This window comes from Diorhabda sublineata, chromosome 5 (assembly GCF_026230105.1).
Source record: "Diorhabda sublineata isolate icDioSubl1.1 chromosome 5, icDioSubl1.1, whole genome shotgun sequence".
Classification (NCBI taxonomy): domain Eukaryota; kingdom Metazoa; phylum Arthropoda; class Insecta; order Coleoptera; family Chrysomelidae; genus Diorhabda; species Diorhabda sublineata.
Genome location: NC_079478.1, coordinates 36543328 through 36556235, shown reverse-complemented (window position 1 = coordinate 36556235; position 12908 = coordinate 36543328). Strand labels below are relative to the sequence as shown.

The 12908-nt window shown below is 30.6% G+C and overlaps 1 protein-coding gene across 7 annotated transcripts in view; it reads left to right on the top strand.

Annotated features, from left to right (window-relative positions):
* The window catches only part of LOC130443754 (serine/threonine-protein kinase mig-15), a 67403-nt gene that overhangs the window by 27840 nt on the left and 26655 nt on the right, over nucleotides 1-12908 (top strand). For 3 of the 7 annotated variants that reach the window (XM_056778535.1, XM_056778536.1, XM_056778534.1), the window contains one exon: nucleotides 3014-3706. The exons of the other annotated variants lie outside the window; for them this stretch is intronic. In XM_056778535.1, coding sequence (XP_056634513.1) covers nucleotides 3014-3706 — 693 coding nt within the window. The remainder of the gene's footprint in view (nucleotides 1-3013; nucleotides 3707-12908) is intronic. 7 annotated transcript variants of the gene reach the window in all.

The following is a 12908-nucleotide window of genomic DNA, read 5'->3' as shown; positions in this document are numbered from 1 at the left end:
TAATAAAAATCCAAATATTTTTTTTTAATTAGGGTTTTTTGAAATAATTATTCGAATTTCTCGATTAATCATTTTTGAAAATATGAATTTACTATAAAATTTCCAATTTTTTTTCAAAAATTTCATTAAAAATCTCCAATTTTTAAATATCAACATTTTCAATTTGATTTCCTGGGTTTTTAAGGAAATATCGAACTTTGGCAACACCGAATGCATTGAATAATTCTCAAAGTAAACAAAGAGCAGTGCCGGACTGACCCGCGCGTTTCGTACGATAACATTAATAAAAATCCAAATATTTTTTTTTAATTAGGGTTTTTTGAAATAATTATTCGAATTTCTCGATTAATCATTTTTGAAAATATGAATTTACTATAAATTTTACAATTTTTTTTCAAAAATTTCATTAAAATTCTCCAATTTTTAAATATCACCATTTTCAATTTGAAATCCTGGGTTTTTAAGGAAATATCGAACTTTGGCAACACCGAATGCATTGAATAATTCTCAAAGTAAACAAAGAGCAGTGCCGGACTGACCCGCGCGTTTCGTACGATAACATTAATAAAAATCCAAATATTTTTTTTTTAATTAGGGTTTTTTGAAATAATTATTCGAATTTCTCGATTAATCATTTTTGAAAATATGAATTTACTATAAAATTTCCAATTTTGTTTCAAAAATTTCATTAAAAATCTCCAATTTTTAAATATCAACATTTTCAATTTGATTTCCTGGGTTTTTAAGGAAATATCGAACTTTGGCAACACCGAATGCATTGAATAATTCTCAAAGAAAACAAAGAGCAGTGCCGGACTGACCCGCGCGTTTCGTACGATAACATTAATAAAAATCCAAATATTTTTTTTTAATTAGGGTTTTTTGAAATAATTATTCGAATTTCTCGATTAATCATTTTTGAAAATATGAATTTACTATAAAATTTCCAATTTTTTTTCAAAAATTTCATTAAAAATCTCCAATTTTTAAATATCAACATTTTCAATTTGATTTCCTGGGTTTTTAAGGAAATATCGAACTTTGGCAACACCGAATGCATTGAATAATTCTCAAAGTAAACAAAGAGCAGTGCCGGACTGACCCGCGCGTTTCGTACGATAACATTAATAAAAATCCAAATATTTTTTTTTAATTAGGGTTTTTTGAAATAATTATTCGAATTTCTCGATTAATCATTTTTGAAAATATGAATTTACTATAAATTTTACAATTTTTTTTCAAAAATTTCATTAAAAATCTCCAATTTTTAAATATCACCATTTTCAATTTGAAATCCTGGGTTTTTAAGGAAATATCGAACTTTGGCAACACCGAATGCATTGAATAATTCTCAAAGTAAACAAAGAGCAGTGCCGGACTGACCCGCGCGTTTCGTACGATAACATTAATAAAAATCCAAATATTTTTTTTTAATTAGGGTTTTTTGAAATAATTATTCGAGTATTTTTGAAAATATAAATTTACTGTAAAATTTACGATTTTTTTCAAAAATTTCATCAAAAACACTCAATTTTTAATTCTAATTCTCAAGGTAAACAAAGAGCAGTGCCGGACTGACCCGCGCGTTTCGTACGATAACATTAATAAAAATCCAAATATTTTTTTTTAATTAGGGTTTTTTGAAATAATTATTCGAATTTCTCGATTAATCATTTTTGAAAATATGAATTTACTATAAATTTTACAATTTTTTTTCAAAAATTTCATTAAAAATCTCCAATTTTTAAATATCACCATTTTCAATTTGAAATCCTGGGTTTTTAAGGAAATATCGAACTTTGGCAACACCGAATGCATTGAATAATTCTCAAAGTAAACAAAGAGCAGTGCCGGACTGACCCGCGCGTTTCGTACGATAACATTAATAAAAATCCAAATATTTTTTTTTAATTAGGGTTTTTTGAAATAATTATTCGAATTTCTCGATTAATCATTTTTGAAAATATGAATTTACTATAAAATTTCCAATTTTTTTTCAAAAATTTCATTAAAAATCTCCAATTTTTAAATATCAACATTTTCAATTTGATTTCCTGGGTTTTTAAGGAAATATCGAACTTTGGCAACACCGAATGCATTGAATAATTCTCAAAGAAAACAAAGAGCAGTGCCGGACTGACCCGCGCGTGTCGTACGATAACATTGATAAAAATCTAGATATTTTCTTTAATTAGGGTTTTTTGAAATAATTATTCGAGTTTCTCGATTAATCATTTTTGAAAATATGAATTTACTGTAAATTTTACAATTTTTTTTTTCAAAAATTCCGTTAAAAACCTTCAATTTTTAAATATCAACATTTTCAATTTGAAATCCTTGGATTTAAAGGAAATATTAAAATTTGGCAACACCGATTGAATTGGATTATAATTCTTAAGGAGAACAAAGAGCAGTGCCGGACTGACCCGCGCGTTTCGTACGATAACATTACGAAAAAACCAAATATTTTTTTTAATTAGGGTTTTTTGAAATAATTATCCGAGTTTCTCGATTAATTATTTTTGAAAATATGAATTTTACTGTAAAATTTACGATTTGTTTTCAAAAAATCCCTTGAAAAACCTCCAATTAATAAATATCAACATTTTCAATTTGAAATCCTGGGTTTTTAAGGAAATATCGAACTTTGGCAACACCGAATGCATTGAATAATTCTCAAGGTAAACAAAGAGCAGTACCGGACTAGCTCATAACTAAATATACATTATTCAGGTTATAAACGTCGCGTCGGAATAAACAACTAAACCAAACGCGATAAATCAACGATATACAGTGTTGCCACGTTTAACTCTATTTCATAACCTATCGGGAATAAATAAAACTTATCGTATTATGAATTTTTATGCTTTTAAATCGCGTTTTTTCATTTTAAATGATTTTTTTCGCTTTCTCAGTCGTCTAAACGTCCCCTAAAATTTTTTTATTCTCTCTCGTTTATACCGATTGTGTGTGTGTATATATATACGTAAATACTTCTGTTGAAAAATGGCAGCAGTCCGCAGCTAATTTAGACGACGCTAAGAAAAAAGTCGAAGACATCGACGAAGCCACCCTTCTGAAAGATTGGGATTTCGATAAATTTTTCCCCCTAAAAACAACCAACAACCCCAATACCCAATCGTCGTCGTCTTCTTCTTCCGCCGGTTCCGGAAATAAGAAAGACGAAAAAACGAATAAACAAGGACACAGAAGAATGGAGAGCGATTCGAAAATATCGAATCCCTTCCTGAGGGGTTTCCGGAGGGAGAATTCCGATTTTTTCCCCATGAGTTCCCGACATTCCGCCATTTACATCGACAAAAGCGGCCGCTCGAGCGGCATTTTCAATAACCGGCGGGGCTCCGACGTCGGTACGCCGAAAAAGACGAGCGGCGAACCGGTTCTGATGGATTACGTCAAAAAAACCGATTCGGCGCCGAAAAACATTCTGACGAATTTCGTTAGACCTAGAAGGGAAAAAACGGAATCCGATCTGGTTTTGAGGCATTCGGAGGCTCGGAGGAGCATCAGGGAGACTCTGGAGGCTCGCAGGAAGGAAGTTGAGGCTCAATTCGCTAAAGAGGCCGAAAATATGCGGAGGCGTAGCTCGAAACCGATCGAAATGAACGCTCTCGACGTTTCGAATATTTCTAATTCGTCTTCAACTTCGAATTCGACTGTCGGAGATGAATTTTCTTTTATTAAGGTAATTTTTATTTTCTTTTTTTTTTTTTTGGTTTTTTTGGTTTTTTATTTTGTTTGATTTTCTCTCTTAACCCCGCGCTTAATATTGTGTATAAATATTGACTAAATGTCCGCGTAGAAAATTTAGGGAAACTGAATACTGATCGTTAGTTAGAAGTTAGAAATTTTCTTCGGTGAAGGAACTTTGATTGACGGGATTCTAGTAGTAGATTTTAGAATATTTCCAGAAAAAATGGCTACTATTTGACGAATAACTGTTGTTTTTGGTCTTAAATGTGAAAAAACTTCGAAATTTCACCAAAAAAATGAAAATTTTCACTTTTTCGTATTGATGACGGACATATTAACGATTATTTTGACACCCTGTATATTTGATTTAACGAATAACTCTTGCTGTGGACGAATTATGGCCTTAAATGCGAAAAAACTTCGAAATTTCACCAAAAAAATGAAAATTTTCACTTTTTCGTATTGATGGCGGACATATTAACGATTATTTTGACACCCTGTATATTTGTTTTGACGATTAACTGTTGCTGTGGACGAATTATGGCCTTAAATGCGAAAAAACTTCGAAATTTCACCAAAAAAATGAAAATTTTCACTTTTTCGTATTGATGGCGGACATATTAACGATTATTTTGACACCCTGTATATTTGATTTAACGAATAACTCTTGCTGTGGACGAATTATGGCCTTAAATGTGAAAAACTATCGAATTTTTACCAAAAAAATGAAAATTTTCACTTTTTCGTATTGATGACGGACATATTAACGATTATTTTGACACCCTGTATATTTGATTTGACGATTAACTCTTGCTGTGGACGAATTATGGCCTTAAATGTGAAAAAACTTCGAAATTTCACCAAAAAAATGAAAATTTTCACTTTTTCGTTGATGATGGACATATTAACGACTATTTTGACACCCTGTATATTTGTTTTGACGATTAACTGTTGCTGTGGACGAATTATGGCCTTAAATGTGAAAAAACTTCGAAATTTCATCAAAAAAATGAAAATTTTCACTTTTTCGTATTGATGGCGGACATATTAACGATTATTTTGACACCCTGTATATTTGATTTAACGAATAACTCTTGCTGTGGACGAATTATGGCCTTAAATGTGAAAAACTATCGAATTTTTACCAAAAAAATGAAAATTTTCACTTTTTCGTATTGATGGCGGACATATTAACTATTATTTTGACCCCCTGTATATTTGTTTTGACGATTAACTCTTGCTGTGGACGAATTATGGCCTTAAATGTGAAAAAACTTCGAAATTTCACCAAAAAAATGAAAATTTTCACTTTTTCGTATTGATGACGGACATATTAACGATTATTTTGACACCCTGTATATTTGATTTGACGAATAACTCTTGCTGTGGACGAATTATGGCCTTAAATGTGAAAAACTATCGAATTTTTACCAAAAAAATGAAAATTTTCACTTTTTCGTATTGATGGCGGACATATTAACGACTATTTTGACACCCTGTATATTTGTTTTGACGATTAACTGTTGCTGTGGACGAATTATGGCCTTAAATGCGAAAAAACTTCGAAATTTCACCAAAAAAATGAAAATTTTCACTTTTTCGTATTGAAGACGGACATATTAACGATTATTTTGACACCCTGTATATTTGATTTAACGAATAACTCTTGCTGTGGACGAATTATGGCCTTAAATGTGAAAAACTATCGAATTTTTACCAAAAAAATGAAAATTTTCACTTTTTCGTATTGATGGCGGACATATTAACTATTATTTTGACCCCCTGTATATTTGTTTTGACGATTAACTCTTGCTGTGGACGAATTATGGCCTTAAATGCGAAAAAACTTCGAAATTTCACCAAAAAAATGAAAATTTTCACTTTTTCGTATTGATGACGGACATATTAACGATTATTTTGACACCCTGTATATTTGTTTTGACGATTAACTGTTGCTTTAGTCCAAATCGTAGCCTTTAAAGTGAAACATTTTTACTATTTCGATTGCAGACGTTCATATTAGCGCCGATTTCCACCCCTCGTACCTTTTTTCCAAAAAAAAAAATGAGAAGTTTTTTCAAAAAAATCGAGCTTGTAACATTTCCACCCACCTTGAAATTCTATTTACTATACGAAGAGCATTTTCCCCCGTCGCGATTTATTCTTTTCATTTACAATATTTTCTTTCATTTCTAGTTTGTTCTCGTTTCCTTTTTCCTATCAATTTTCCGGATGGAGGAAAATTTCGAGTTTTTATACTCCTACATCGTCGAATCAACCGATTCTTCTTTGATTACGCACCTCATTCCCCCGACCTAATCTTGCGTGATTTTTATAAAATTCCCATTATTTTCCGATATTCCCTCGTATATAATGTCAAAATTATAAATCGTCATCGTTGTTTTTTTCTCATTTTCAAAAACTAGTCGACATTTGACCCGAACTAATGTCTTTAATCAACATTTTTGTTTCTGGTGTTCGTATAATCTTTTATGATGTTTCTGTGAAGTTTGGCCTCCGTATCTCAATATAAAACTTGATAAAATGACGGTTAAAAATTGTGTTGGAAGAATCATCCACCTTATAGCTCCGATTTAGCACTAAATGACTTGTTTTTTGAACTAATTCCCACGTTTTTCACGCACATATTCTAATTAGCAACAGTTGTGTCAAATAGCAATTTTTTCTTTGAAATTATATCCGTAATCAAGACAAATTTTTCTTAATAAAAAAACTTGGCAGCATCCAGCACCAGTTTTGATATATTTTGGAGGGAAAACGATCCTTTGCTTATCCAACTTTCACCCCCAAAACCTGATTTAGTATGAATTTAACCCCATTGGTGAAAGTATTAAAAAGAAAACATTTTTTCAACGTTTTTTGTAAGTCTAAAGGAAAACTTGGGAAAGCGTCTTCATATTTGAGGAAAAAATCCATTTTTGACACCAAACTAAAGCCGAATTTCGTCTCTAAACCGATTTGGCAACGCCGCTTACTTTAACAGTTTGATTGTTGTCGAAATTCGGGGTAATTTGGAGGAAAAATACGAAAAGTGGACTAATTTTCGATTAACCCTCGTAATTTATGCTATTCTATTGATGTATCATTTTGATATTCAAAACTTGAAAAAAAAATTATAGAATATGCGAAAGAAATAAATGTACATACGTAAAAGCGAATAAAAATTTTTAATTTTACTATACCGGTTGTCCCAGTTTCCCCAAAAATTATTTCGCTTTCGTATACGAAGAAATAGAATAAAGTACGATGAACTTTTAGTATAGCACCTCTAACATAAAATAATTGAACTTTTTTACTTTCTCGTAAAATTTTATTTTCTGTTTTCTCCAGCGTTAAATCGATTTGGCAACGCCGCTTGCTTCTACAGCTTCATTTTTGTCAAAATTTGAGCAAGCTACGCCATTCAATTGGCGTTTGATACAAATTTGAGGTCAAAATGAAAAAAGTTGAATAGTAATTTCCGATACCCCCTCGTATATCGTACTTTGATATTTAAAACTTTAAGAAAATTGAACAAAAATGTGAAAAAAACGAATTTACATACGTAAAATCGATTCTAATAGCGCGTTTTAAAATTTTTAATCTTACTATACCGGTTGACCCAGTTGAAAAAAAATATTTTTTACACTTCCTCGTAAAGTTTTCATTTGATTTTATGTTTTTCCCACCTCTACACCGATTTGGCAACGCTGCCTACCTCAACAGTTTCATTACTGTCACAATTTGAATGAGCTACGTCATTAAGTTGGCGTTTGATACAAATTTGGAAACAAAACGAAAAAAAATCTTGTAATTTACGAACCCTCCTCGTATATCGTTTTTTTCGATTCAAACTCTTAAAAAAAATTATCAAATCAAATAAAATTTTTGATTTTACTATACCGGTTGTCCCAGTTTCAAAAAATTATTTTTTACACTTTTACACGTAAAGTTTTCATTTGATTTTATGTTTTTCCCACCTCTACACCGATTTGGCAACGCTGCATACCTCAACAGTTTCATTACTGTCACAATTTGAATGAGCTACGTCATTAAGTTGGCGTTTGATACAAATTTGGAAACAAAACGAAAAAAAATCTTGTAATTTACGAACCCTCCTCGTATATCGTTTTTTTCGATTCAAACTCTTAAAAAAAATTATCAAATCAAATAAAATTTTTGATTTTACTATACCGGTTGTCCCAGTTTCAAAAAATTATTTTTTACACTTTTACACGTAAAGTTTTCATTTGATTTTATGTTTTTCCCACCTCGAAACCTATTTGGCAACGCTGCATACCTCAACAGTTTCATTACTGTCACAATTTGAATGAGCTACGTCATTAAGTTGGCGTTTGATACAAATTTGGAAACAAAACGAAAAAAAATCTTGTAATTTACGAACCCTCCTCGTATATCGTTTTTTTCGATTCAAACTCTTAAAAAAAATTATCAAATCAAATAAAATTTTTGATTTTACTATACCGGTTGTCCCAGTTTCAAAAAATTATTTTTTACACTTTTACACGTAAAGTTTTCATTTGATTTTATGTTTTTCCCACCTCGAAACCTATTTGGCAACGCTGCATACCTCAACAGTTTCATTACTGTCACAATTTGAATGAGCTACGTCATTAAGTTGGCGTTTGATACAAATTTGGAAACAAAACGAAAAAAAATCTTGTAATATACGAACCCTCCTCGTATATCGTTCTTTTCGATTCAAACTGTTAAAAAAAATTATCAAATTAAATTTTTGATTTTACTATACCGGTTGTCCCAGTTGAAAAAAATTATTTTTTACACTTTTACACGTAAAGTTTTCATTTGATTTTATGTTTTTCCCACCTCTACACCGATTTGGCAACGCTGCCTACCTCAACAGTTTCATTACTGTCACAATTTGAATGAGCTATGTCATTAAGTTGGCGTTTGATACAAATTTGGAAACAAAACGAAAAAAAATCTTGTAATTTACGAACCCTCCTCGTATATCGTTTTTTTCGATTCAAACTCTTAAAAAAAATTATCAAATCAAATAAAATTTTTGATTTTACTATACCGGTTGTCCCAGTTTCAAAAAATTATTTTTTACACTTTTACACGTAAAGTTTTCATTTGATTTTATGTTTTTCCCACCTCTACACCGATTTGGCAACGCTGCATACCTCAACAGTTTCATTACTGTCACAATTTGAATGAGCTACGTCATTAAGTTGGCGATTGATACAAATTTGGAAACAAAACGAAAAAAAATCTTGTAATTTACGAACCCTCCTCGTATATCGTTCTTTTCGATTCAAACTGTTAAAAAAAATTATCAAATTAAATTTTTGATTTTACTATACCGGTTGTCCCAGTTGAAAAAAATTTTTTCGCTCAAGTACATACGTACGTATATTTCTTAATTCACGTGTAACAATATAACTTGGTGGGGGTATTTTTTGTTGTGATGATTTTTTTTTCGCGCTTCGGGGTACGGGTGGAACGAATTTTACAGTATTCAGTAAATGTACAGCTTTCGTAACTAACCTTCGATGATAACCAAGCTTCTACTAAACAATCTGCATGCTTTATAATCAAATGTATATAAAAAAATTGTTACAGGAAGATTCATAAATTCATAAATAAAGTACGCCTCGTATAATCCTTCCGATACAAATGTACTATTCAACAGTACCCGGTATAAATTTATAAAAACATATAAAGATTCATATTTTTTGTTTGTAAAATATTTGAAGTACGCCTCGTATAATTCATCAGATTTAAATATACTTTTCAACAGTACCCGGTATAATTTATAAAAATATATGTATAAAAAAATGAATTTTCCTTTAATTACGTCATACTAAATTTTTTTCCTTGCTTTTATTAACTTAATTATTCGATATTTAACCTGTTATGTCGTCATCAAAATAATTAAAAAAAAAATGATGAAATCGGAAGATTAGGACGTCGTTAAAGCGCATGCGTGTCTCGACAACGAGAACGTCATTGATTACGTCGACGATGAGCATGAAGATTGATGTTGAAGCTGGCTGCGGCACTGCTGCCATCTTTTGAGTATTTTTTATTTGTCTTGTTTTTTTTTCTATATATTTTATTTATTTAATCTGTTTGTGTGCATTAGGTAGATGTGTGTTCATTTTTTAACGCTAGAACTATTTTTTTACACCGTTTGACATAAATATTTTGACAGGTTTTCGTAAACTTCAAATTTTCCCTCTGTATATTTATTATTACATGAAGAATTTAAAAAACTTGGAACTATTTATGGAAAACGGTTGAAATTCTACTGGAATTTAATTCATAAAAGTTTTTTGAATATTGTGCTCGAAAATAAACAGCCACGGTCACAAAACATGAATCGGCTGAAGGGAGTACAACGTTGCCAATTTAAAGTTATAATCAATTATATAAATATTTAACTCGTTTAATATCTATTGTGTGATTTTTTACCTCGTTTCACCCTATATATTATTATAAATATTAGTTACAAGAAAAAAAATAATCTAATCACAAAAAATTATTTTCGAAATAAATTTATAAAATATTTAAAATAATTACGCGAATTTGATAACTTTTCACCCATTATACGTTTAAAATTAAGCAAAACGGCTCGTAAAAATTTCTTTCGTTTAAATAAACATTTTTCTAACTTTATTTGAAAAATACCACTTCTACCTTTATTAGAATAAAATCGGCAACATTGTCAGACAGTAACAAATTATGACCGTTGTTGTTGTCTTGTCAATTGTAACTTGATCGGTAGTTTAATGGCGTCCACGTAGACGAGTGCTTTATAAAAAGAAATAAAACTAATCGTAATTAAAACAAAACGGATTCTTCTGAAATATCAGGTGTTTTGTTAATTAAGAAACTGTGTGATAAAGTGAATTTATGTTCAATATCAATAGTGTTAAATCCCTACACGTAAAAACAAAGTAGAATGTTCTGGAAGTGAAAAATGGCGTTCCTAAAGTGAATAGGAGTTAACAGAAATACGCGAGTTTGATCAAAACGCTTAAAAATGGGTGAAGTTAATATGTTTTTGTGAAATCTCCAAAGATATAGAACAAAAAGTGTTAGAATCACGCGGGAATGAAGTGTATCTGTATGTTTTTCTTATTTTTTCATATATTCTGAGGTGAGTGTTTGTACGAGATCTAAATTTCGTTGTACTAGTATTTATTTAGAAATTCATTTGTTTCTCTTTAACAAATACTTATATTATTACTAATAACAGTTGATTTTATTATTTATAAACTGGTTACAACATACAGGGGGCTTGCATTATGATTTAACACGACGTATTGATCTGTCATGTAACGGCCATATTGAATTTAGTCAATTGACGGCCATATTGAAATTTATTGATTAATAAAAGTTATTTTCTTCAACTTTCTAGTTTTTAGACCTTTTTATATGATTTTTGTTGTAATTTATCTTGATTTTAAGTTGTTTTTCTATGAAAATAATAGGTAAACAATATTAGTCGAAATATCGAATATTTAAAATTATTTGTGTAGAAAAATGACTTGAAATCAAGATAAACCATCAGGAAAATCTATAAATATTTTAAATCTGTGGTATATTAAACAATTGGAAAAGAAAATTTTACTAATTCGTTTCTTTTCACAAAAACATTGTAATTCAAGTGTCAAAATCTGAAATAATATCATACAGTGTGTGAAAAAATTTTGATCAGAAGTTATATGAGATCATTTTTGTCGGGAATTTGATGTATGTCTCGTATTGACAATTGACAGTTTTTCTTTTTCAAATTATGGTTTTTTGCTATTTCTCTCTAAATTTGCTTAAAAATATTCAAAATTTTTAAACTTATCGCATTTTTTAGAGTTAAACATATTTTTTACATCGACTGATTTCCAAAAAAAAGTTTGTAAATACATTTTTATTTTATATATCAAATGACAATGGATATTCGTAATTTTTATGAATTAGGTTCCAGTATTTCACTTCGATTGCGACATTAACAAACGTGTCGAAAAAAATTGATCGAATCAAAAAGAAAATCGTCGATTTTAAAACATAACCCAACTTTTAAATTAACTCAATCGTTCATTTTCGTGATGAATTTCCATTTGAATCGATCAAAGTACAATACTATTCTTACAGATTCGATTTTTGATATGAATTTTTTTAAAAAATTACAAAAACTTTATGTATCACGTCTTTAATGGGACAAATACGAATATTTTTACCATTAGGTGCGTCCCAGGTCCGTGTTGGGCGACTGTTTTTATTATGAAACTTACCTTGGCCTAATTAGGAGTCCATTTTTATTATTAGGCTTTCCATGGAAGAGTTGGGCGACTATTTTTTTCCCTTAGAAGTGTCCCATGGCTGTGTTGGGCGACTATTTTTACTATTAGACTTCCCTTGGCCGTGTTGGGCGACTGTTTTTATTATTAAACTTACCTTGGCCTAATTAGGAGTCCATTTTTATTATTAGACTTTCCATGGAAGAGTTGGGCGACTATTTTTTTCCCTTAGAAGTGTCCCATGGCTGTGTTGGGCGACTATTTTTACTATTAGACTTCCCTTGGCCGTGTTGGGCGACTGTTTTTATTATTAAACTTACCCTGGCCTAATTAGGAGTCCATTTTTATTATTAGGCTTTCCATGGAAGAGTTGGGCGACTATTTTTTTCCCTTAGAAGTGTCCCATGTCTGTGTTGGGTGACTATTTTTACTATTAGACTTCCCTTGGCCGTGTTGGGCGACTGTTTTTATTATTAAACTTACCTTGGCCTAATTAGGAGTCCATTTTTATTATTAGGCTTTCCATGGAAGAGTTGGGCGACTACTTTTTCCCTTAGAAGTGTCCCATGGCTGTGTTGGGCGACTATTTTTACTATTAGACTTAGAATAGAAAAAACAGGATCATTGTAGAGCTAAATGAAACTCCTGTATACGAACAAGTCACGTCTATGTCTTAGTTTAGGTCGAACCAGGTCACTCACGCCCTCTACGATGCTTTTCCGATTATTATTGGATTCCCTTGGTTTTAATTCTAAATAAATTCACATTTATACAATTTATGAATCTACAATTTACATTATTAGTTAAAAAAGTAAAGAAATTCACATCGTGGTGTCATCAAATTTAGATCAAATCTGGTTTCCGATTAATTCGTATCAAAAATTGCAATCGTATAATTTATTTTTTCTA